This window comes from Eublepharis macularius, chromosome 1, assembly GCF_028583425.1.
Source record: "Eublepharis macularius isolate TG4126 chromosome 1, MPM_Emac_v1.0, whole genome shotgun sequence".
NCBI classification, from domain to species: Eukaryota; Metazoa; Chordata; class Lepidosauria; order Squamata; family Eublepharidae; genus Eublepharis; species Eublepharis macularius.
Window position 1 is genome coordinate 151,659,459 of NC_072790.1, and position 24,921 is coordinate 151,684,379.

The window sequence follows — 24,921 nt, forward strand, 5'->3', positions numbered from 1 at the left end:
GCAGTACAGGATTGGCAAATTCCCTCAACTCGTAAACAATTGCAATCCTTCCTGGGGTTTGCCAACTTCTATAGAGACTTCATAGAAGGATTCGCTCAAATTGCACTTCCGTTAACTGATCTCTTAAAAACCAAAGGAAAGGGGGATCAAGCAAAAAACCCTTCCTCCAAATTGGAGTAGAGCTCAAACTGCCAACTGGCTTATGACAAGCTTAAAAATAAATTTACGTCCGAGCCTGTCCTGCAACACCCCGATGAAAACCGCCCCTTCATAGTGCAATTTGACGCCAGCAATACTGCGGTTGAGGGGGGGGGGGGTCCTGCAAAAGGGGGAGGATGGAAAAGCCAGACTGTGTGCATATCTATCCCGAAAGTTTTTGGAGTCGGAACGGCATTGGAACATATGAGAAAAGGAAGCATTTGCCGTTAAATTAGCTCTAACAGTATGGCGCCACTGGCTGGAGGGGGCACGGCATCCATTTGAAGTTTGGACTGATCATAAAAACTTGGAAGCTCTTAAAAGCCCCAGACGACTTAACGCCAAACAGCTTCGTTGGGCAGAATTCTTTTCCAAATTTAATTTCACACTCAATTTTCTGCCGGGGAAAACCAACTTCTTAGCAGACGCTCTATCACGCATGCCCCAACATCAGAGCAAGAGGAAGGAGACCATCGGCACTGTCTTCTCTCCCCGTCAACTAGGAGGTGTGGTCACCACTCGCAGCCAAACGGCGAAAGCCCAGAGGAAAAGGGGTGGAGAGCAAAAGTAAAAAGCGAGATGGAAAAAGAAGGGGAGGGAGCACCCAAAGCAAAAATGTCTCAAACGGAGGAGGGAGATTGGGTTAAAAATGACCAGCTATATATACCTGCCAGCTTCAGGAAAGAAGTTCTGCACCGTTGTCATGATGCCCGCACTGCTGGCCATTTCGGCTATTTAAAAACCCTTTATTTAATACAAAGGCAATTTTGGTGGCCAGGCATCCGGAAAGATGTGTCGCAATATATCTCCTCCTGCCCAACTTGTATAAGTGCAAAATCAAGAAAAGGAAAACCACCGGGACTTTTACAACCCTTGGAAACCCCCAGTAGACCTTGGGAAGTGATATCCATGGATTTTATTACTGATTTGCCTCCCTCCATGGGCTGTTCCTGTATTTTAATGGTTGTGGACTTATTTTCTAAACAAGCCCATTTTATCCCCTGCACAACGAGCCCAACAGCCAAAAAACTAGCTGAAATATTCATGAAACACATTGTGAAGCTACACTCTTTTCCCTCTAAGGTAATTTTGGATCGAGGCGGGCAATTCGTTGCCAACTTCTGGCGGGAGCTTCTTCAACTGACTGGGATAGAACAAGGAATTAGTTCCGCTTTCCATCCACAGAGTGACGTGCAATCGGAAAAAACAAACCAAATCTTAGAACAGTTCCTGCGCTGTTATATTAATTTCCAGCAAGACAATTGGACAGACCTTATTCATTTCGCAGAGTACGCATACAACAATGCCGTCCACAGTTCAACAGGAGAAACGCCCTTCAAAATAGTACGTGGATATGATGGTAAAGCATTCCCCTTCGAAATGCAGCTAGGAAGCACACCCACTGGAGACCTACAGCAATGGTGGACCGCTATTTCTAAACAATGGACAGCAATCCAAATGGCTTTGGACAAAGCCAAAGCTGACGACAAAAAATATGCTGATCGCCACCGTGCGGCACAATGGGAATTACACCCTGGAGACAAAGTCTACATCTCTACAAAAAACCTCAACTCAGAACAAGTTAGTAAAAAGCTAGCTTTAAAATATTTAGTACCTTTCCCTATAAAAAGAGTGATTAATAAAGTGACCGCGGAAATCGACCTCCCAAAGAATCTACGCCATGTACACCCAACATTCCACATCAGCTTATTGAAACGGGCTCCTGCCCCAGATAAATGGCATTCTACAACAGCAACTCCCATTCCCACCATGATCAATGATCAAATACATTATGAGATTGAAGAAGTCTTAGACTCTAAACTTCGATACCATAAGCTATACTACTTGGTTCGCTGGAAAGACTTTGAGGAGGGGTATAGGGAATGGGTAGAATCAATTCATGTCAGAGCCCCCCAGCTCCTAAAACAATCACCAGTATCCTGAAAAACCAGGGGGGCAGAGTGGAGGGGGGTCTTAAGGAGGGCAGAATGTCAGGGTCTGTTATCCTGGGAGAATGCAGCCTAAGTGACGCCATTTAAATTTCTGTAGTTGTTTAGTCTTTCTCTCCCTCCAGGTTCCCCTGAGTGCCAGGACCGCATTTTCCATGGGAGAGGATGCTGTGTCTTACCTATGTTCTTCTTAGTCGACCTTGAGTGTTCAGCGTTCCCACAGAGAAAGTTCCTGCTATGTGAACTATGGGGGGAGGCTGGGAACTGAGGGTTTGATGTGTAACAACTTTCGTTCTGTACCTCATTCCTAACAAAGCTTTGCTCAGCCAGGATCTGCTTGGTCCTGGAATATGGACACCTGGGCCTGAATGCTGTCTTTCTAATAAAACCTTTTGAAATCAAAAGACTTCGTCTTCTTGCAGAAGGGAGGAAGGCAGACTCTAGCCAACTGGAATGCCATAGCCTGACACCCTCAGCTATCTGCTTAGGCATGGCAGAATGCACCAATTTATCCTTAAGATTTTGTTTCCTCCTATATCCAATTGCTGGTACCTGCTCACACCCCTCAATTTCAGACACGAGGTGCCAATGTTTTCTGACAATATTGCTAATCCCTGGGGCTAATGTTGTAAAATCTAATGCCCACATGAGCCCCTCCTTCTCAGATTTATTTTTTGGTGTCAAGAGATCTCTTCGGGGGGTGATAACAGCCCTTTGATTTGCTTCCCTTATAACTGCAGATGGATAGCCCCTAGATCTGAAAGTGCTATCCAGTGCTTTCTTACTCCATTCATAGTCTTCTATCCTTGTTGAGTTGCGTTTATCCCTGTCCCTATGCAACACCACTGGCCAGCCTTGAGTGGCTAGCTAAGAATTTGAACAGGGCAGTACATTCTGCCCTACAGGGGTTGCTGGAAGCCAGGAAGATGGAGGTCACTAGTGCAGCAATCCCTCATCCTGTAGGCTGCAACTGAGTCACCCCCGGTAAGTTTGGAGACTGGTGTTTACGGAAACCATTGAAATAATTTTGGATGAATCCTAATTATACATCAGAGATTTTTGAGCAAGAGGATTGGGTTGGGAAATTCCTGAAAGTTTTAGCAGTGGATCCTGGAGAGGGCAAGATTTGGGGAGGAGAGGAGCCTCAGCAGGGTGTAATACCATAGTGTTCACATTCCAAAATAGCCATTGTTTCCAGGGCAACTGATCTTGTTGCTGGAGATCAGCTGTAATTCCAAGAAATGCCTAGCTATCACCTAGAGGTTGGTAATGCTAGTTCTGGATGAAATGAAAAAATAATGTTGTGGATTATTCTTAATCTCTTGACAGTACTATTATTCTGTACGTATCTTTCCGGGCCAAGAACCTGCTAATGTCTGGGTAGGCTGGATTACATCTGACTTCCATCAATATGACACAAGCTTTGATTTGGACCGAGTCCGCACTGTTACAGTGACCTTAGGAGATGAAAAAGGGAAAGTTCATGAGAGGTTGGTTTTATTTGTCTTTAACATATGGAACATAAAAAATCTAGTTTTTGAAATGTTTTATCTTGTTATAAAAGACAGCTGTAATGTTTAATAATATTTATACTTTCTTGTGTCCAAAGTTAAGATTACATGCCAAATACTGAATTTGTTTAAAAAGTGCTATTTTTTCTTTCATTTATTAGCATTCATTAGCTTCCCCCCCCCCTTCAGTAAAGGTATAAACAGTGAAGGTTTATGTTGTTCAATTCAGTCTAATGTTAATTGAAACCTAAATATACTTGTTAAATTGTGTGTGTGTTATCTGCTGTCAAGTTGCCTCCAACCTGTGGCAACCCTATGAATGAAAGACCTCTAAAACGTCCTATCATTAACAGACTTGCTCAGAACCTGCAAACTGGAGGATGTGGCTTCTTTTATTGATCCATCTCATTTTAGGTCTTCTTCTTTTCCTACTGCCTTCTGCTTTTCCTAACGTTGACTTTTTTAGATAATCTTGTCTTCTCATGATGTGACCTCAGTTTTGTCATTTTAACTTCTATGGAGAATTCAGGCTTGATTTGATCTAGTATCCACTTATTTGTCTTTTTGGCCATCCATGATATCCGTAAAACTCTCCTCCAGCACCACATTTCAAATGAATCAATTTTCTTCCTGTCAGCTTTCATCACCATCCACGTTTCACATCCATACATAGTAACAGGGAATACTATAGTTTGGACTATCTTGATCTTGGTTCCCAGAGGGACATCTTTATCTTTAAGAACATTTTCTAGCTCCCTCACAGCTGTTCTTCCAAGTCTCAACCTTCTTCTGATTTCTTCATTGCAGTCTCCCTTTCGGTTGATGACTGAGCCAAGGAGTAGTAAATCTTCAACTATTTCAATTTCCTCAGTGTCAACTTTAACACTATGTAATTCCTCGGTTTTTAAGTCAAATTTAATTTCCTGAAATAGAATTCAGAACCTCTTCTCAGAATGGCACCTGTGTTAATCTACTGCAGCCAAAACAATGCAGTGTTGTGGCAAGTTAAAGATTAACAACTATATTGTGGCATGCAGCCTTCTAATTGTTATTTTCATGTTTTTGTGTGTATTTTATATGCTTTAATTTTTTAGCTGCCTTAGTGGCCATAAAGAGGGCAGAAATGCAGGGTATACATTTTGTAAAATAAACAAGCAAATAAATAGAGCCTCATAAAGGGGACTCTGGCTCACACAGGCTCATATTTATTAGCCTTTATGGTATCATTAGACTCTTATTTCATAAATATATCCCCTTTCCCTATCTCACTGGAACATCTTATGTGGTTGTTCATTCAAGTTGGTCCCACGACACTAGGCATAATTGTTCTGAGCATCAAAAGGAACTGCAGATGGTGGTAGAGGACACTGGGAAAATTAGTATTCTGCTGGTGTGGTTTTGCCATTGAATATTAAATTCAACTGAAGTGAAACAAACAATTAAGCTGTATTTGTTGTAGTTGGATACATATGAACTGCATTTGAGCTGTATTTATGGTGATAGCATTAAAGCATGGATAGGAGTTGCTGTGCATGCAGAGAAATCTAAACATGTCGCTGCTCTGTTCTCTTCTATGAACCTGGAAGTGTTCTGTGCATTAATATGAATTTTCCATTCCATATGCAAAGTTTTCTTTGAAATGGGAGAGAATGAAGTAGCCTGCCATGGTATCTCACATGCCTTTGCTCTTTTGCAATACAGTATCAAACGAAGCAACTGCTATATGGTGTGTGCAGGAGAGAGCATGAGTCCAGGGCAAGGACGCAATAACAATGGATTAGAGATCGGTTGTTTGGTTGATGCTGCAACTGGTCTCCTGTCCTTCACAGCTAATGGCAAAGAGTTAAGCACATATTATCAGGTAATTATTTTTAGCATATTATTTCTTCACAAACAAATGTTTAGAGTGGTTTTGTTTTAGCTCATCTGATAGTTCATAGATTTGGGTCCAGTAGCACCTTAATGACCAAATAGATTTCCAAGTTAGGAACTTTCGAGAGTCAAGGTTCCCTCCATCAAAAGCTCATCCCCTGGAAATATAGTTGGTCTTTAAATTGCTACTGGACCCAAATCTTGCCCTTCTGCTGCAGACCAACATAGCTACACACCTGAAACTATCTTCATAAAAACACATATATTGTTAACCATTTTTGCAGTCTGTACCTAACATCTTGAATAGTAACACATTTCTGTTTTTTTATGATATAGGTTGAACCAAGCACTAAATTATTTCCTGCAGTATTTGCACAAGCTACAAGCCCCAACGTTTTCCAGTTTGAACTGGGAAGAATAAAGGTATTTAGTATTTATTTCTATGATAAGCTCTTATTTTCAGAATGTTTCTAGCACTGCAGTAATTCTTCAAATGTTGCCATGCACAACCTTTTAAAACATTGTCAAGCACTGCGAAACAGTATTGTCTGCTACTTCATGAAAGGTTGAGACTGGTGGAGCTATATAGAAAAGATGAGCATTCTCTCAAGTCCCTTTCCAACCATTGGATACCTTGGTGGTTGAAATCTTGGCTTTTTTGGCAAAGGAACAGCAGACAAGGATCTGTACATGTTCTCATGGAATTTGTGTGTATTATCCTTCATACTTGCTACCATCTGAACAAGTCTGAAAACTGTGGGTACTATAAGCCTCTTTTGTAACTTTTTTACCATTATGAAGGAGGGGGGCTTTACAAACTTCCCATGGTTCACTAAATCTTGTGCTAATTTTTGCCAGCACAGCTTGTGCCATTGCCAGAGATAAATGGTGGGAAGTTGAGATGCAGTTTAGAAAAGAGAGTTACACTGCACATGTTAATCTGATATGTAAACGTTTCTGGATCATGATAATTCACTATAAATATTTGTATCATTTTTGTTTTATGTTTTATCATCGATTGGATTCTTAAATTTGACAGTCACATCTGACTTGCTCTCTCCAGAATGTAATGCCATTGTCAGCAGGATTGTTCAAGAGTGAGCACAAAAACCCATTCCCCCAGTGTCCTCCCCGTCTCCATGTTCAGTTTCTGACACATGTACTTTGGAGCAGAGTGCCAAATCACTTTCTGAAGGTGGATATATCCCGGATCAGTGAGCGTCAAGGCTGGTCAGTACAATGTCTGGAGCCTTTGCAGTTCATGTCCCTCCACATCCCAGAGGAAAACAGGTATTGATTGTTTGCATTTACATTTAGAGGAGAACTAGGAGGGTGGCATCAGTGACATAATTTATGACCAACCATATTCCTGAGGAAAGATTTTTTTCCTGTATTAAATATGTTTTGCGATATTTTTTTTAAGTGGAGGCCTAGTGAGTTTGTTCAGGACAAGAGACAGATATATGTATTATCCAGGCTACAATCCAATGACTGTGAAGGAAAAATCCATGTCTATTTATTTACATCTATATGCTCGCCCCTCTTCTGTCATGGAAGTCAAATGGGTTCCATGAGGTTTTCAAATCAAGCACTAACAAAACCCAGAACTTCTTAACTTTGCTCCAACACATGCCTTTCAACCATACCTTGGAATTTACTGGAACATTGTACATTTTCCTCCTATAGCACCACAGAAAGCAATTTTTGAAACTTGTGAGTTTCCGTAAAAGCTTTCTGTATGTTAAGGGTAACTACTGTTGGAAGCGGGGGACATCAGAAGAGCTTGACACAATGTATGGGTACTGATAAATATGCCTTATTTTATGTTATGGCCCATAACTTGGTAACCTGATACCACTATACCAACAATCACATATCATTTTATTATTAGTTAGAATGTTAGCATGTTTTCATCAGCAATTTTGATATTTCTGTGATTTAGTTTGTATATCACATAAAACAATAGTATGATAGTCTTGAGTCCAAGCTATTCCACTAACAGTGGTTAGTTAGGATGTCTCAAACCAGGATATGAAGGCAGGATCTGAACTTGGTTTATTAACTTCAGTTGGTCTTGTGTGATGTCTGAATGCAGATGTCCTGGCTTAATACTTAGTTGTTCACTGCTGATGCCGCCTAGCTAAAGGGAGGAAGCAATACAATCAGAATTTGTTGAGGCAAACTAGCATTTGAGTGACCATCTGTGAGATGAATCCTTGTTTCATAGTTAAAAATAAATCATGGTTTTGTATGATGTCTGAACTGAGTTGAGCTGTGAGTCAATTAGTTCAAAATAATTAAACAATAATAACTGTAATAATAATCATCATGTTCCTATACATAATAGTTTTTTTAAACTAATCTGTTTTCCTTTCTACAGATCAATAGATATTTTAGAGTTGACGGAACAAGAAGAATTATTGAAATTTCACTACCACACTCTCCGATTGTACTCAGCTGTTTGTGCTCTTGGGAACAATCGAGTTGCACATGCAATGTGCAGTCATGTTGATGAGTCTCAACTTCTGTATGCAATTGAGAACAAATATATGCCCGGCTTGTTGCGTGCAGGCTATTATGACCTTCTCATTGACATTCACCTTAACACCTATGCCACTGCAAGGTTGATGATGAACAATGAATTTATTGTTCCAATGACAGATGAGACAAAAAGCATTACTTTGTTTCCAGATGAAAATAAAAAGCATGGGCTCCCTGGAATTGGACTCAGCACTTCCCTGCGACCCAGGATGCAATTTTCCTCTCCCAGTTTTGTAAGGATTAACAATGAATGCTACCAATACAGTCCTGAATTTCCTCTGGAAATTTTAAAGGCTAAAACCATAGAGATGCTGACGGAGGCCGTTCATGAAGGCAGCCTCCATGCCAGAGATCCTGTTGGTGGAACTACAGAATTTTTATTTGTCCCTTTGATCAAGCTTTTTTACACTCTGCTTATCATGGGAGTATTCCATAATGGAGATCTGAAACATATCTTACAACTGATTGAACCTAGTGTTTTTAAGGAAGACACAGGCCAGGAGGATGAGATACAAATACTGGAGAAGGGACTTATTACAGAGGGGCTACATTTGGAAGAAGGAGAGGAAGAAATCAGAGAGAAGGTCCCAAAAGAAGGGCTTCTTCAAATGAAGCTTCCTGAGCCTGTGAAATTGCAGGTAATAAACTATAGATAAGATAATGAATTTTGAACCTAATTTTCTTTATTTAGTTACTCCATATAAAATTCATATTTTAAACAGTATATAAATCTCAATGGGCTTATGCAGGTCACCTTAACTGTTGTTGGGCATTATGTTTGGACCACTGTTAATCATAGTTAACCCCAGCCTTGGATTGCTTCTTATCCAGAATTTGAAGTAGTCCTGTTTAGTTTAGGAATGAAAGTGTGGGAGCTGCATTCAGAAAACAAGGTAGGGAAACCTACTATTCATGTAGAACTATTTAAGTCTTTTTCTATTCTTTTTTGTCCATATGTCCCTGGAGAATAAGTGGGATACAAATCAGTAATGTCCATATAAAACTTGAGGAAAAGACAAGTGGTAGATAAGGTGGAATTCACCAGGCACCTTTTTAGGTACCACCCCCAAAGGCGAAACCCTCAATGAAGGGACCGGAGAGCCATCAAAAGGCCCCCAAACCCTACCCTCAGCGCATTCCTTCAGGATTTTAGTTCGGACCACGTGGTTACATCTCTGCAATTACTGTTCCACACTGTTGTGCTATAATTAATGTTAAACTCAATGGGGCATTGCTTTTCATGAATTCTGTTCCTAGTGTTGCCAGTAGGGTTTCCAGCTCCCCCCTCCTACTTTCAAAATGGGAGATGGGTGATGGTATTGCAGGTGCCTGATCTAGCTTACTCATGCATACTTCTGGAGGCCCTGATGGCATCTCTTCTGGTTAAAAAACGGAAGCGATGGGGTCTCAACAGGAGCAAAATGGCCCCAAACATAGTATTTTCACTATGTTTGGGGCTGATTAGGCCCCAGTGAGACCCCATCACTTCCAGTTTTCAACTAGAAGTGTGTCACTGGGGCATCTGGTTTGCCATGTGCACCAGTGGCTCCTGGCTTGCCTCCCCCTCCTTTCCCCCCTGCCAGCCAAAGAGAGGGGCTGGGGATGAGGCAAAAAGTGGGGGCAAGGCTGCAAAAGGGTATGAAAGTGGGAATGGGTATTGCAGAAGAGAAGGAACATGTTGCTGAGGAAACTGGACCTACACTCTGTTGCCCCAATCCAGTTGCATGTATTTGTTTAGTTTTGATAGAATGTGGGATAGGAGGTGTGCATTAAGATGCATCATCATAGTTATGAATAAACAGAAAATGTTTATTTTTTTCTACAACATTAAATTACGGAAATACTTGGGCAGCAAAGAAGATGAAACTTTTTTAAAGGAGCAAAGAGAACATTTATGGCTATTTGGGGAAGAAAATTCGCAGTACAGAGAGCAGCAGGACAAATAGAGAAAATTGATGTATTGTCAAAGGCTTTCACGGCTGGAGAACGATGGTTGTTGTGGGTTTTCCGGGCTGTATTGCCGTGGTCTTGGCATTGTAGTTCCTATACTACAATGCCAAGACCACGGCAATACAGCCTGGAAAACCCACAACAACCAGAAGAGAAAATTGTTGTCTAAAATGGAGGCTAAATTAAATGTGAAAAGCAAAGTTTATTTGTGATATGCACAAAAAGTGGGGGGGGGGGGGTTGCTGTGCCTTGTGCTCCATTCCTCCTTCCTGCTCTTTCCACTTCTTCTCCACAGTGTACCTTTGAGACCTCCTAGTTTCAGAAATCTTCAATCAAACTCTGGTTTGCTGTAATGTCTGAATACAAGTGCTTAGACAAAAATGGAATTTCTTTCTTTGCCACAAATTGGGAGTCTAAACCAGTTTTAAGACATGGTTTAAAATCCTAGTTTATGAAGAGGGAGCAGATTTGGTTTAACGCTTCTGAAAACAAGGAACTCTTCAGGTGTGTTCTGTCCTTGAGGGGTGGAGGAACAGAACATGGTTAATTCTTGATATTTGAGTGCAGCAACAGAGAACAAAGAAAATGATGTATAATCTCAGATTAAAGACACTAAATAGAGATAGACCAGAATCTGAAGAAATTTGAACAAGAGAACAAGTACAAATTAAATGCCAAAGTATAAAAAAAATGGACGTATGAAAAGGAAAACATGATTATGCCAGTGAGCAACAAAGACCATATAAACTGTAAAGAGTCCAGTAGCACCTTTAAGATTAACCAACTTTACTGTAGCATAAGCTTTCGAGAACCACAGTTCTCTTCATCAGATGTGTGGAGGGTATGAAGAAGCTCACCAGATATATATAGTTGGGGAGGGGAGGGGGGAGTAGATGCAAATCAGTTGCAAAAGTCATGGAAATGGTGGAGTGCACAATCCAGGCTGAGTGTGACCGCTCCCCTTCATACCTGATTCTGAATAGAATACCTGAAAGTCAGTTACTTATGATAATGAGATAACCATTCATATTCTCTATTCAATCTAAGTCTAACTGAGTCAAATTTACATATGAATTCCAATTCAGCAGCTTCCCTTTGGATTTTGTTTTTGAAAGGTTTCTGTTGTTTTTGAAAGGTTTCTAAATGCCATATAAACTGTGTAATTCATTACAGAAATTAAATATGTAAAATGAGTGAAGAGAATGCTGGCTGTTGGAATAACTCAGTATTCAAAATGTGATGTAATGGAACCCTGAGACCAGGCCCTAGAAATTACACCAGAGATTGTGAGTTTTTGTTAAGTTAAAAAGGCAAATAAGTACCTAATATTACTAATTGCATTAATCGGGGGTCAGTTCCTAGAAAAAGAATGTCAGGAACTCATTAGCATATCTCATTAGCATATGCCACACACCCTGACATCACCGGAAGTGTGCCAGAAGGCACCATCCACTCCTCCAGCCCTTTCCCCAAAAATCTCCAGGTATTTCCTTAAAGCAGAATGAACTCAAAGCAGCTTACCCTCCTCTGGAGAGCCAGCCCTGCTTGCACACATGCACTCTCTCTCTCTCTCCCCCACAAGTCACCTTTCGCCGTGCCCTTAAGACGTTATTGTTCCAACAAGCGGGGCTGGCCTAAATGTGTTTTAAGTGAATTGTCCTGTTTTTAGTTAAATTATTTAATATGTTTATATTTTATATTCTTATTGTTTTATATTTGTATGTTTTACTTTTGCTGTACACCACCCTGACTCCTTCGGGAGATGGGCGGTATAAAAATTCAATTAAAGTAAAGTAAAGTAAAGAATGAATTCAACGCAGCTTAAGTTCCTTTAGAGCCCAGCCCCACTCAGCTTGCACTCATTCACTCATTTTCTCTCCCTCACAGTGCTCAGCCTCTCTCTCATGAGTCACAAATGAAAATAAAGCAAGCAGAGCAGAAGGAATTCAAAGCAGTTTACGTTCCTTTGGAGCCCAGCCCCACTCAGCTTGCACTCATTCACTCATTTTCTCTCCCTCTCTCTCACAAGTCACAAATGAAAATAAAGCAAGCAGAGCAGAAGGAATTCAAAGCAGTTTACGTTCCTTTGGAGCCCAGCCCCACTCAGCTTGCACTCATTCACTCATTTTCTCTCCCTCTCTCTCTCACAAGTCACAAATAAAAATCAAGCAAGCAGAGCAGAAGGAATTCAAAGCAGCTTACATTCCTTTGGAGCCCAGCCCCACTCACTCACTCACTCACTCATTTTCTCTCCCTCTATCTCTCCCACGAGTCACAAATGAAAATAAAGCAGCAGAGCCTGTTGCTAAAGACGAGGACAGCCAGAAGGAAAAGGAATCACATGGGCAGGGCCAAAGCCCATGTGACCTCTTTTCAGAGCTACCGGAACAGCGTTCCAGCGCGTTCCACCTCCAAAGGAGCCCTGGCATTAATAATATTGAAAGGCAATTCTAATGAACAGTTGTGGCACTGTGTCTTAGTTGAGCCTGCACTGGTGCCATCAGCCTTTGCTGATGTTAACTCTGCCGGGCACGTTGGAGTCTCTCTAGCCTCAGAAAGAGAGCAGGGCTGGTTTAGAGTCATCTGGTTCATCCTGTTGCTCTCTTCTGCAAGCTCCTAGACCAGATGCTCCCCTCTCCTCATCGGCTTGTTGTGGACTCTCACTTTTTATCTTCTTACCAATTCCACTCCCTACCCCCTGGTTCTGCCTCCAGCATATGTACTGCCATGTGAGCTACCCTAGCCAGCTGCATTTTCCTGTGCTTCCTTGTTGCTCCCAGCTGTGACTCATCTGGCCAGTGCTCAGCCTCCCATAGCCCCACTGCCAGCTTGCTCCACCTTTGCCTTCTTCTGACCCACCCCTGGGCCGGGTGGCAACCCTGCCCTGTATCCTGTACTGCTGCAGGACTGCTGGTCATGGCAACAAGTATCTTGCAGCTGGTCCCTGCCCCTTTTACTACCATGATGTTGCCTGCCACTGTGATGGTGGCCCTGCGGCTCTGGCTTGCTGGTCACTCTTCCTTGGCCTGCCCCAGGGCCTGGAGGTCTCCTGGCCTTGTTCCCTCCACCACCACAGGGGAGTCTGCTATGGCAGCAGTGAGCCCCTGGCCTTGGCTCCCAGCATTCTCCTTCACTTCCTTGTCCTCAGCCTCCTCTGACCGCACGGCATGGGACTCCCCCAACATTGCAGTCAGGTCGATGGTTGCTGTGGCCTCTGCCAGGCTTCCTGCCCCACCAAGTGAGTGCCTGTGGTGGTGTGTTGGGCTGGAGAAGCTGCTGTTCAGGGGTCTGGGGGGCAACCCTGGGTGAGTCCCAGAGGCCGACTTCAGCGCCAGATGTCCGGGGTCTGAGCCCCAGCCCCCAGACTTGACAAGAGGGAACAGCAGGGGACAAAAGGGTGGCAGCAACTCCACCCCCCAAGCCGGCAACCAGGGCCAGAACCTACCTACTCCAGGGGGAGGGGGCAAAAGGCCAGGACCTCAGAGGGGTGGAGGGGGCAAGGAGAGACCAGCCAGCCCCACCTTCCAGGGGGAAGAGAGGGGGCTAAGCAGGCCGGAGGGAAAGGGCCACAGCAGGGGGAAGGTGGGTCCAGCAGCAGCAGCCCAAGCAGAGCCCTTACCTGGCAGGGAGAGGCTGCCGACGCCGCTGCTGCAGCCCAGAGCCACACCATGGCTAGAAGACAGCAGCCTGGCTCAGGAGTTGCTAGAAGCCAAGCCTCTCCAGAGGGGGCTGCCACAGGCATTCTGGGGGAGGAGATGGGTAGCCCCGCCCAGCATTGCTGAGCAGGCAGCACAGAAGCTGGCTAAGGCAGCTCCTCGTGAGCAGGGCCAGGCAAGCTCAGTAGCTCAGAGGCTGGCTGGGGCAGCTCCTCGTGAGCAAGGCCAGGCAAGCTCAATAGCACAGAGGCTGGCTGGGGCAGCTCCTCATGAGCAAGGCCAAGGAGCCCTCAGCTGGGGATGGCTCGCACTCAACCCCACCCTGCCAGCAAGGCAAAAGAGCCCAGGAGGGATTAGTGGTTGGAGGGAAACACCTGGAGGAATGCACAGCTGGGCCCAGTCAGGGGAGGGAACAAGCCTGGAAGGAGGGCGGGGTGGAGAAAGGAAACCCTATAAAGGGTGGCTGGGAAGAGCTCTGCGGTGGTGGGTTTGAGTAGGAGTGATGGAGCAGAGTTGGAGTGGAGAGAAGCCAAGGAAAAGGCAAGAAGGAGAGTGGAGGCTTGAAGGAGAGTCTTGGGAGGAAGAGATGGTGGAAGATGCAGGGGGTAAGCAGGCCAGGTTGAGCAGGCCAGCGAGTGGATTGAGAGGGAGTCAGGGTGAGGTATACTGCCCCTCCTTCCACAGAGCAGGGTCCTGCAGAATCCCTGGCCCCCCTGGGACGTCAGGGGCAGACTGCCCAGTGCCACGCCCAGTGGCAGCTGCAGCAAGCCCTGACACCAGACACCCTCCTTGGAAAGCTACGGGTTGATGAGATGGCATCCTTAAAGATCCAGGACAGGTTGTCCACATTAGTGTGCACACATCCGGGTTGGTGTTGAACATAAAAGCTAAAAGGGAGAAGGGAGAGATATTACCTTAATACCTGGATGTTATGGTCTTTCACCTGGTTTATCCACAGCAACAGGTTATAGTCATGGTCATGGTTGGTAATGAGGATAAAAGGGTTATTAGCTAAGTAGTACTGTAGTGCCCCTACTGCCCACTTAAGGGCCCACTCTTCATTGGCGTATCATGGCATATTTGGTCTTTGGGGGCTGGAGCATGCAGCTAGGGAACAGAATGGGCCACTCCTGTCCATCTACTTCCTGGGACAGCACTGTGCTGAGGCCTGAGTTGAGGGTGTCTGTGTGGACTATAAATGGGCAGTTGAATCAAGGTTCACCAGAACAGAGTGCTGCAACAGCATGGACTAGAGGGCCTGGAATGCCTGCAAGCGGGCGGGCATCTACTGGATGGCTGTTGGTTGGTTTTTGTGTACACAGTTTGACTGACAACTGGCTGAGGAACTGCTGTATTTGTTTTTTGGTTCATGATTGGGTGCTCTTTTCCAGGGAGGTGACCTTTTGGGGCAGGGGCCATAGCTGTCCATTAGGGCATATCTGGTGGATGCCTGGAGGGTTTCTTGTACTGCGAATAGTAGTGCCAGGTCTGTTGCCCACAGTCCCTCCATCTTCACTTGATTTGCAATCATCTTCTGCATGTGTGTGTGGGTGTGGTTTTTCACACAGGCCGTCCAGCTCCTGGGAAGACAGCACGCTTATCTTGGATGGCTTGCCACAGAGGCCTTGAGACGGTTCCTGCCTACTCTCCCACTGACTATGCCCAGCTGGTTGGGCACTGAGGGTGGGGGGGGGGCTCACAGGGAGGGACTGGAACTTTGTAGCAAGCATTCCATGCGTCATTCTCAGCAAGAGTTCTGTGTACAGCCAGATGCTTTATTTTGCTTCTGTGTAATCTGTGGACATATATACACTTTAGTTATGGTTTCCCAATAAAAAAAACCTTGATTCAGGAGAGCTTGGATTTCTTGCTGCAAGGGGGGAATTGGCTTCAATGTATCCTGTTTTCCATAGACCTGTCAAGTAGTGAGACCAAGAAGAGTTCCCATTGGCTGGGCTTCTCATGGGCAAGCTTCTGTAGCATGGCCTTTAAGGTCTGATTGAACCTGTCTACCAGCTCGGCTGTCTGAGGATGGTGGTGAATATCTGGCATATGCCCACTGCCCGGCAGAGGTGTTTCATGAGGGAGGCCATGAATGAGGTCCCACTGTAAATGAGGATTTCATGTGGTAGCCCCAACTGGTCAAAGAAGCACATGAGCAAGTGGCTAATACCTCTCACCTGCATGGTTCATAGTGGGATGGCCTCAGGATATCTGATGATGTAGTCCATCAGCACGAATATGTACCAGAAGACACATGGTATCTAGGAGAGGTCCCACAAAATCCATGATGGTCCTTTTGAAAGGGTGTCTATGATGGGTAGCAGTACCAGCCCATGGGGGAATCTCGCCATGTGCTGGCACATCCTGCATGTTTGGCAGAACTCTTTCACGTTCCTTGGCACTGAAGGCCAGAAGAAGTAGGCTAGGACCCTGGCAACAGTGTTCTTCACCTGTTGGTGCCCTACTAAGGGGTGGAAGTGGGTGCCAGCCAACACCTCCTCCCAGTACTGTGAAGGTACCAGCAGCTGTCTCACCTCGGTCTCCAACTTGCCTATACCATGCCTCACCCTCCATCACGTTACAGGGAAATTGCTGGGCCCATTGCTTGTCCAGAATGGCCCCTTCACTTACCTCCACATTCTTATGTAAGACCTTGAGGGATGGGTCCACTTCCTGAGCTGCCAGGAAGTCAGGGTTGACTGGCCATGAGCCCTTGGGGTCAGGTGGAGCAGCTGTCAGGTGGAGCAGCCACTGGGCCTTCCTTGGCTGCTTCAGTGGGGCCAGTCATGGGGAGCGCCACTTGAAGAGCAGTGGTGGAGTGCAGGGCCATCTGGAACTGGGGCCTGTCTTGGACCAGGAGCACTAGGTAAGGCACAGCTGGTATGTAGACCAACTCAGTCTCCTTCACCTGTCCCTGATAGACCACACACACCCTTACCATGGAGTAGTCTTCAGAATGTTGATTAAAGCAGGCCACTGACATGGTCCATAGGACTGATAGCCTTACTGGGAACAGGTGGGTAGCTCTCACTGTCCAGCAAGGCTGTCAAATGTCATTTATAGATGGTCACCACAATCACCAAGGTTGGTGATTGGGTCATGGGGCCGCATGTTACCTGAACTGGTCTCCTTGCGAGTAAGAGAATTGTGCGGGGAATTAGCAAACAAGGAAGACAGTTTCTCTGAGGAGGTCTGCTACAGTTCTGATTTTCTTGGAGATCTCTGACCATGTGGGCCCAGGATGATTTTAGTCTGGGAATTTAATTCTGCATATAGGGTTTGTTTAAAGGGGTCATGATCGAAGTTGTAGACTCCTCCATACATCCTTACTTTCTCAGCTATGACTGCAAGGAGTTTTTTCCGGGCAACATAAACTTCTGGGTTTTCTCCTGGGGCTTGGTGTTCCATTACAAATAACATCTCCGCTGTCTGTCGTGGCCAGATCAGATGGACTATTTCTCTCAGCCATTGCTCAGGTTCACGGGTGGCAATGGCAGCTTCTATGGTGGATACATCTGTCCCCGCTGCACATAAGCAAGCAAGCCTAGTTAAATCAGCCCCAGTGGCTGTAGGGTGGGCACTAGCCAGCTAATCCCTGTGTTCTTATTAAGGGGGCCAAGTTGATTGGCAATGCTCTGAGCTTCTGTAGAGATCTAGGGAAACTTTTCTGTGATTTCTTGGAGCTCCCTTTTACCATTTGTGGCTCACTTTTCTATGGTTTTCTCCTTATGGGGTTAAGAGGAGCAGTTGGCTCCTTCTCAGGCTGAATATTATATGGGGCTGAAGGCAGGGCATCCCTTGGCAAGGGCTGGAAGGATTCAGGGCTTGGGAGATCTGCGAGAGTTTCAGGGTGTACAGAGGCTATTGGGGCAGTCTGGAGACCTAGCTGTTTTTTTAAGGGAATGGATCTCCTGCTGGCTCGCCTTGTGGCTTACTTCAGCATGCTTTTCTCTAGCCTGGCTAGCTAGGAATTGGGAAGCCTGCCTGGTTTGCACAAGCTGTTCTTCTAATGTGTTCCAATTCTAGGGTTCGGGCTTGGGACTCCATTAACTGGGATTCATTTCTCTGGGCAGCTGAAGCAAAGGCATTTTTATGAACCAGGAGGTCAAGTCTTTCGGCTCTTTTCTAATTCCTGGCCTTGAATTTTAACTATTTCTTGGGCTTCTTGAGCCATGCTTGTGCAGTCATTGAGGGCAATCCATAAACCCCAGGCTGCACAAGCATCTTTCTTTGAGCTTCTAAGCTTTTTTCCCTCACATTTTTTCTTAAAAGCTTCTCTCAGTATCACAATAGGATTCAGGCCTTTAAAGGATCCCACCTCCCAGGAATTTGGACCCCGTTTTACAATCCAGTGCTCAGTCTTGTCCAAACTCAGGCTCTGCTTGAACATTTTGCTTCTTTTTAACTGGCAGCTTTCCACAATGAAAAATCTAGGTGGCAGAGGGTCCACACTCCTTTAGCCTAAGGAGCCCCTTACACTACATGAACGCTCAGCTCTAAAGCCCTTAGCAATCCATGCACTGCTGCTGGTTTCTTCCCGGGAGTGAATCTAGAGAAATGGGCCAGTGTCCAGGGACAGGGAGGCTTACCCTAGCCTAAAAACCTTGCTCCTACTATCCAATAGGGTCGACAAGGGGGAAAACGAACTTGGAGGAGCATACAGCTGCGGCTCGGCTGGGGTTGGCGGAGTGCAGGGGAAAGAAAGCTTTTAGGAAACAAACTGGACAACTGGTTAAGTATATTAAAACTGGCTAATTTTCGGAAGGGAGGGGTACCAATTCCTCAACTGGGATAATTGCTAACCCTATTTAAACAAACTGTAGCTTGGTAGCTGATTTCTCAAGTTAAGATGCTCGGTGGCTGGGATTTAAAGTCACGTGGCTCAGTTTTAAATTCTTTCTGCCGTTTTTAGAGAAACCTGTCCTGATCTCTGTGCAACTGGGAGGAATCTATCCTGATCCCTAACAGCTAGCTATTCTACAAAGGAGGGGGCTGGAGAAAGCGTGTCCTAACTTTTCCCACCCGACAAATAGACCAAAAGAGCGAGTGGGAACAATTCCCAGGAAGTAAAAGGCAGAAAAATCGGGTAAAGATTCCCTTCCCAAATCAGGAGCAACTAAAGATTTCACACACACGAGGTTCACAATCACTCATCAAACTCGAATGTTTTTGCGGGGTGGGAAGATTCCCTACATCTGTAGACCTATACCTTGAGATTGCGTGGTCCCAATTTATAGAAGTACAGAATGATGCCCACATGGCTCCACCAATAAACTGTTACCTGAATTGGTCTCCTTGTGACTTAGAGAATTGTGGGGGGAATTAGCAAGCAAGGAAGACAGCTATGCAAGAGGCCGGTAACTACGGGATCTTTTCCACCAATTTTTACGGAGTCCCTTTCCAAAATAGCAAATGAGGCTGGTGCTTAAATTTCAAAGGGCAATATTTTATTGAAAGAGGAAAATATGTGCACATACACACAGGGTAAATAGTAAAAATGGTTACACATGCACAGAGTCCTAGGAAGCTAGGCAGAAGTTGGGATAGAGTGAGGAAGGGCAAAGTATATCTACCTATCCTGAAGAGTAGTCCAGCCCACAGGGAAGAGGGCAGCTTCAAACACCAGCATTCTCGGCCAGGAGACCAAGAGGCTTGAAACAACCTCAATGGAACAGCACTTTGGATCCAATAAGTGCATGGAGAGAGAGAGGCTTAGGGAAGAGACCCTAAGGGAGCAACCTGGAAGCATGCACAATTTGAATAGGGCCAGGGCACTATTATAGAGTAAAACGTGCCCTGAGGTGGGAGAGACTCCAACGGTCAGTTCCTGGGATTAACAAAAGGTTTGATTACCTTGATTGGTAGCTGCAGGGGTATGTGACAGAGAATGCAAAATTTGTTCTAGCGCTGCCCAAAAGGGTAGTTTGTTAATGAAGTCCACCGGAGCTAAGTTGATGAATTTAGTTGGGGAATGTACCTTCCCAGGAACGAACTGTAAATACTTATGAATGTTATTTAATTAGCTGCTCAATCAAGGACAGAAGATCTCATGATGGGAGGAGGGAAAGGAATGTGTTAAGTGGAGATGACTCTGCGAGATCTTTGTTGCACTAGATTCCTGAGGGGCTGGGGAGACTGCAAAACTAATCCCCATGAATCTGTATGCATTTACATGTGGAATTCCATTCATGCCTTGATTTCCTGGGTGGGACTCAGCAACTGTTAGCTGGAGGTGCTCTGGGTACAATACAAGCTGCCATTTTAAATCATGAGGCCTTGTGATTTTATATCACAGATAGCTAAGTTAAAATGGCTATTGAAGATGGCAGCCAGGCCGACTGCTTACACGTAGGCAGGAAAGGCTAGTTCCCACTCAGCACCCCACTCCATCAGAGGGCAGTAATGCTGAGTTGCTCACAGGTTTCTGAGTTGCCCACAGGTGAAGCAAAGCCCCAGCCCTTGATCCCCTCTGGGGATGGGCACCCCCTTGCTGGCCCCTGGGATTGTCCGAGGCTTGGGGGAGGCACAGATGCAGGATCACCCCATCTTTGGCTACCCAGCTGCAGGTCCTGTGGAGTTGACCTACCTCTAGGGCTCAGCCAGGCCCTCCCAGATCTGGGGGCCTCCTCTCCACTTTCCATATTGTCTCCCCTTCCAGACATGAGGGTTCTCTTGCTGGCTTCCAGGTTTTGGCAACCAGGAAGTTCTCCAGTGGGGTGATGTCCCCCTTAAGTTCAGCAGGCTTGCAGGTAATCCAGTAGTGAGCACAAGGGGAAAGGGCCTGCAACAATTGTTCCAGGAACACCTGGTCCATGATCCGCTTTTCCCCCTCCATGATGGGCTTGAGCCAATGGTAGGCTTCGTCCTGTAGTGATGTGACCAGAATTCGCAGACATTCCCCCTTATTGTATATCAGAACCCAGAGCTCTCCGTCTCTGATGTTATCTCACATTGCTCCAGGATGACTTCCTTCAAGTTCATATAGTCAGCCCCATTTTTCTTGGGTAAGGCCCACAGTGCCACCTTGGCTTCCCCCTTGAGGAAGGGGCTGATGATGAAGGTCCACTAGTCCTGGGTCCAGCAAGCCACCTCTGCAGTCTGCTTGAAGGCCTCTAAGCAGGCATCAGCATCATCTTCAGTGCCTAACTTCATGAGCTGGAACTCTGTGGTCTATGCTGACCCTGGGGTGCTGCCCACTGGGAACCTCTCATCCCGTGTTACCGAAGCACCTCTGTCGCCCTCAAGAGCTCTGCAAAAGTCTCTCATCATGGTCACCTGGGGCTCCAGCAGCTGCTGTGTAACATCTCTCACCGGCTGCTCCTAGTGTTTGACCAGCCAATGGCCAAACTGGGTCATATCCATGACTGGAACACCTCTAGGTGTGACATCCTCCACCGGGGTCACACATGAGAGCTGGCTACGGAGCAGAGAGTCATTTTGCCTTGTTGTACACAAACTGGTGCCTTGAATATCCCTCTGTCCAATCACAATAACACACACACACACAGAGTCCTGTAGAGGAAGCAATCTAGAATTGTTTATTAAACAATGGAGGAACAATGGTTACACAGGGAGTAAAAGGTTTCCTCGTGCCCAAAGCTCGTCAGAGCTACAATAGCAGTACAAAGCAATTAATACCTTTTGGTTAATTATAGTATTTGTTATCTTATTGGCTCAAAGAATACAGTCACCCCCCACCCCCATTGGAGGAAGAGGGTAACCACCTGTCATGATACAAATGTCTAGGGGTATTCTGATTGGAAGAAACAACTTAGGTCAACAACATTCCAAGAAATGTTGAAATTGCAAGATTGCAATTTCTTATCTGTCCTTGGAGCTATCTCTGGAAGGAACATCTTCCTTCCTTTCTCACACATCTCTCTTATGAGCTTCAGGCCCACTCCTTTGGTCAATGTAACATTTAACAAAGGCGCCCCAGTGTCGTTTCTTGCAACCTTGGGGGTTCCACCATCAGCAGACATGCCACCATGTGGGCTGCCCTAGGCAGCAACACCTGCCTGTGCTTCCTTCCCACTCCCAGCTGTGGATCGTCTGATCGGTGTTCAGCCTCCCATGGCCCAACTGCCTTCACTATAGGCTTGCCCCACCTTCACTTTCCCATGGCCCACTCTCAGGTCATGTGGCCACCCTGCCCTGTCTCCTATTCTGCCAAAAGACCACTGGTTGTGACGGCATGTACTTTGCATCCAGTCTCTGCCACTTCCACTGCCATGATGTTTCCTGCTGTGGCAGCCCTGTGTCTCTAGCTTGCTGGCCACTCATTCTTGGAGATTACCTAGCCTTCTTACTTCCACTGCTGCAAGGATGTCTGCTGTGGTAGTGGCAAGCCTGCAGCCTCTGCTCCCAGGCTGCCCCTTTGCCTCCTCATCATTAGCCTGTCCTGGCCCTGCAGAATGGGACTACCCCAGCATCGCTGCTAGGTTGATGGTGACTGCGAGCGGCCCACTGCTGTGACATGACTTGGCAGCAGTCTCTGCAAGGCTCCCACCCCTGGCCGACGAGTGCCTGTGTTGGTGTGTAGAGCTGGAGTAGGGTCTCTTTGGGTATCCGGGGGGTGACCCCAGGTGGGTCCTGGAGGCCAGCCTCAGCACCAGATAACAGTGGGATTTGCTTGGTAAGAGAGTGTTCCTAATTGTATTTTTTTTGCAGGGGGTGGTGGTGGTGGTAGTGGATGCCATTAAACTTTTGAAGACTTTTTGTTCTTCTGTTTTTACAGATGTGTCATTTACCCCAATACCTTTGTGACTGACAAATAGGCCTTTTTTCTTCTGTTTTTACAGATGTGTCATTTACTCCAGTACCTTTGTGACTGTCAGATACGCCATCGAATAGAAGCCATTGTAGCATTTTCAGATGACTTTGTAGCTAAACTTCAAGAGAATCAGCGTTTTCGATACAATGAAGTTATGCAGGCATTGAACATGTCTGCAGCATTAACAGCAAAGAAAACAAAAGAGTTTCGGTCTCCACCACAGGAACAGGTATAATTCAAAAAAGATAAATATCAATCTTTGATTGTCTGTCCCACTATTTTAAAAGGCAAAATATCTGTGGCAGATGCATTGGAGTCAAGGAAGTGGCACCGGAGAAGAAGAGTTTAACCCTTCTTCAGTTTTTCCAGTCCATATTTCCCTCCAAGGTGCTGTTTACACTACACTGGGAAATATAAAGAGAGCTTATGTCTCACTTGCTACTCTCGAATTTTAAAAATAAAAACTCAGAACTACATTTTACTGACCACTCTTATAAAACTATTTTCTAGTAGCTGGTGCTAAATTAGGTTGTGAACAAATTGGGGATAGAGACAGATGCTAATTATATTGGTGTTAGTGATATTTGACCATGGTAGAAAGCAAGGTGGGAATATGCAGCGCTTTTTTTCTGGGAAAAGAGGTGGTGGAACTTTCAAGAGGGACATGAGGGAGAAACACACAGGCCCCCTTACAAAATGGCCATTTCCTCCAGGGGAAATGATCTCTGTCTGGAGATCAGGGGGGCGGGGCCACCGGACACGAGAGGCGCCGGAACTCTGTTCCACTGCATTCCTGCTGAAAAAAAGCCCTGGGAATATTATAAGTAAATACAGTGCTAATGCACATATCCTTACTGGTGTGAAGGACAGGAAAGCATATTCAGCCATTTTGTGGTAATTGTTTGTTTCTGTGCTCACTATAAGATGCTTATGTTGACTGTTTTAAGTTCTTCACATCTTGGTGTATATATGGTTTTGAGAATGCTTTTCCTTTTATGAATTTCCATGTATGTTAAGGTCTGATGGGCAGACCAGTTAAGAATAGGAATGCATATAAAATAAATTTGAAATTCTCTTTTATAAGCATGACCCTCATTTTAACTGTAAGTACTAGAGAACTATTCCCCAGTACTTTGCAATTATTCATCTGGCTGGTAATATAGGTGGTAGTTTTGAGAGAATCTATGCAAAGTTCTTCAGTTGTTTGAAATATCCTATATAAATTATCCTCCTTTTTGTTTATTATTGATGCAATTTGAATTAGGGATGGAGCAGAAATACATTCAGTAAAATATGTGAGCCTAACATCAACAGATAGCAATTCTCTAGCGAGCCTTTCCCTCTAAAAGATAGCTGTGTACATGCTGTGATATATAAAATAGTATCCAAATACTGTCTCATGTCCAAAATACACCCATGGGAGAGTACTTAATTTATAGTGTACGAGGACTTGTAGATTATGTTGAATCAGTTGTGTGAAGAGGCTGTAATGGGTGTAAAAGGACAGTTTTGCAGAGCATCAAAACTGAACCAAGTCAGATCTACATACGTAAATCAACCAGCAAAGGAAACATTTCTAACAAGGACATTTGGAATATTAATATGAGTCCAGAAACCTTATGATGAAAGGATTTTCTTCGGCTTTATGCTTCACCTCATAAACATTCCTTATAATATACTTGTCATTATTGTTTCATTTAAGATTAATATGCTGCTGAATTTTAAGGATGACAAAAACGACTGTCCATGTCCTGAAGAAATTAGGGATCAGCTCTTGGATTTTCATGAAGACCTGATGGCTCACTGTGGTAAACTTTCTCTTTGTATATTCTTGTTTCTAATATACTCTAACAAATAAATATACTTGATAAAATAATCACAACTGTTCAGTTAGATATGGTGTACTACACAGTTGTATGATTGTTATGCAAAGGAACTGTTGGTTTGTTCCAGATAATACATTAATATGTACTTAAACCATTTTTAAAAGAGGAAGAATTGTGAGTGCATTGGCAGAAAGTCGATAATGTATTAAATAAATCATACAAATATAAACTCACTGTTTTCTCTTGTAATACTAATTATGCTACACTTAAAATGAAGTCATGGCTTCATTTATAGTAAGAAAATCTGTTCGTACTATTAGAATGATAAGAATATCCTGTCAGCCTCTTTATTTGTACTCATCTATATATTTGAATTTTTGTCTCTAGGAATTCAACTCGATGAAGATGGAGCTTTGGATGGAAACAGTGACTTAACTATTAAAGGTCGCCTCCTATATCTTGTGGAAAGGGTCACACATCTAAAAAAGAAACAAGCAGAAAAGCCAGTTGATGACAATGCTAAGAAACCATGTAAGTAGTATACAATGAATGTCAGTACTAAAAAAGATCATAAGGATATTACTCCTTTTGTCTCAATCCGAGCATAGTTTTGCTAATTTTAATTACAGCATCAAAATATCT

General features: G+C 44.7%; 1 protein-coding gene across 1 annotated transcript in view; it reads left to right on the forward strand.

Moving 5' to 3' along the window:
* Window positions 1-24,921, forward strand: part of RYR2 (ryanodine receptor 2) — a 720,715-nt gene that overhangs the window by 419,159 nt on the left and 276,635 nt on the right. The window contains exons 33-40 of the mRNA XM_054975163.1: window positions 3,477-3,637; window positions 5,360-5,519; window positions 5,867-5,953; window positions 6,594-6,820; window positions 7,911-8,709; window positions 22,482-22,682; window positions 24,156-24,261; window positions 24,667-24,810. Of these exons, the coding sequence (XP_054831138.1) occupies window positions 3,477-3,637; window positions 5,360-5,519; window positions 5,867-5,953; window positions 6,594-6,820; window positions 7,911-8,709; window positions 22,482-22,682; window positions 24,156-24,261; window positions 24,667-24,810 (1,885 nt within the window). The remainder of the gene's footprint in view (window positions 1-3,476; window positions 3,638-5,359; window positions 5,520-5,866; window positions 5,954-6,593; window positions 6,821-7,910; window positions 8,710-22,481; window positions 22,683-24,155; window positions 24,262-24,666; window positions 24,811-24,921) is intronic.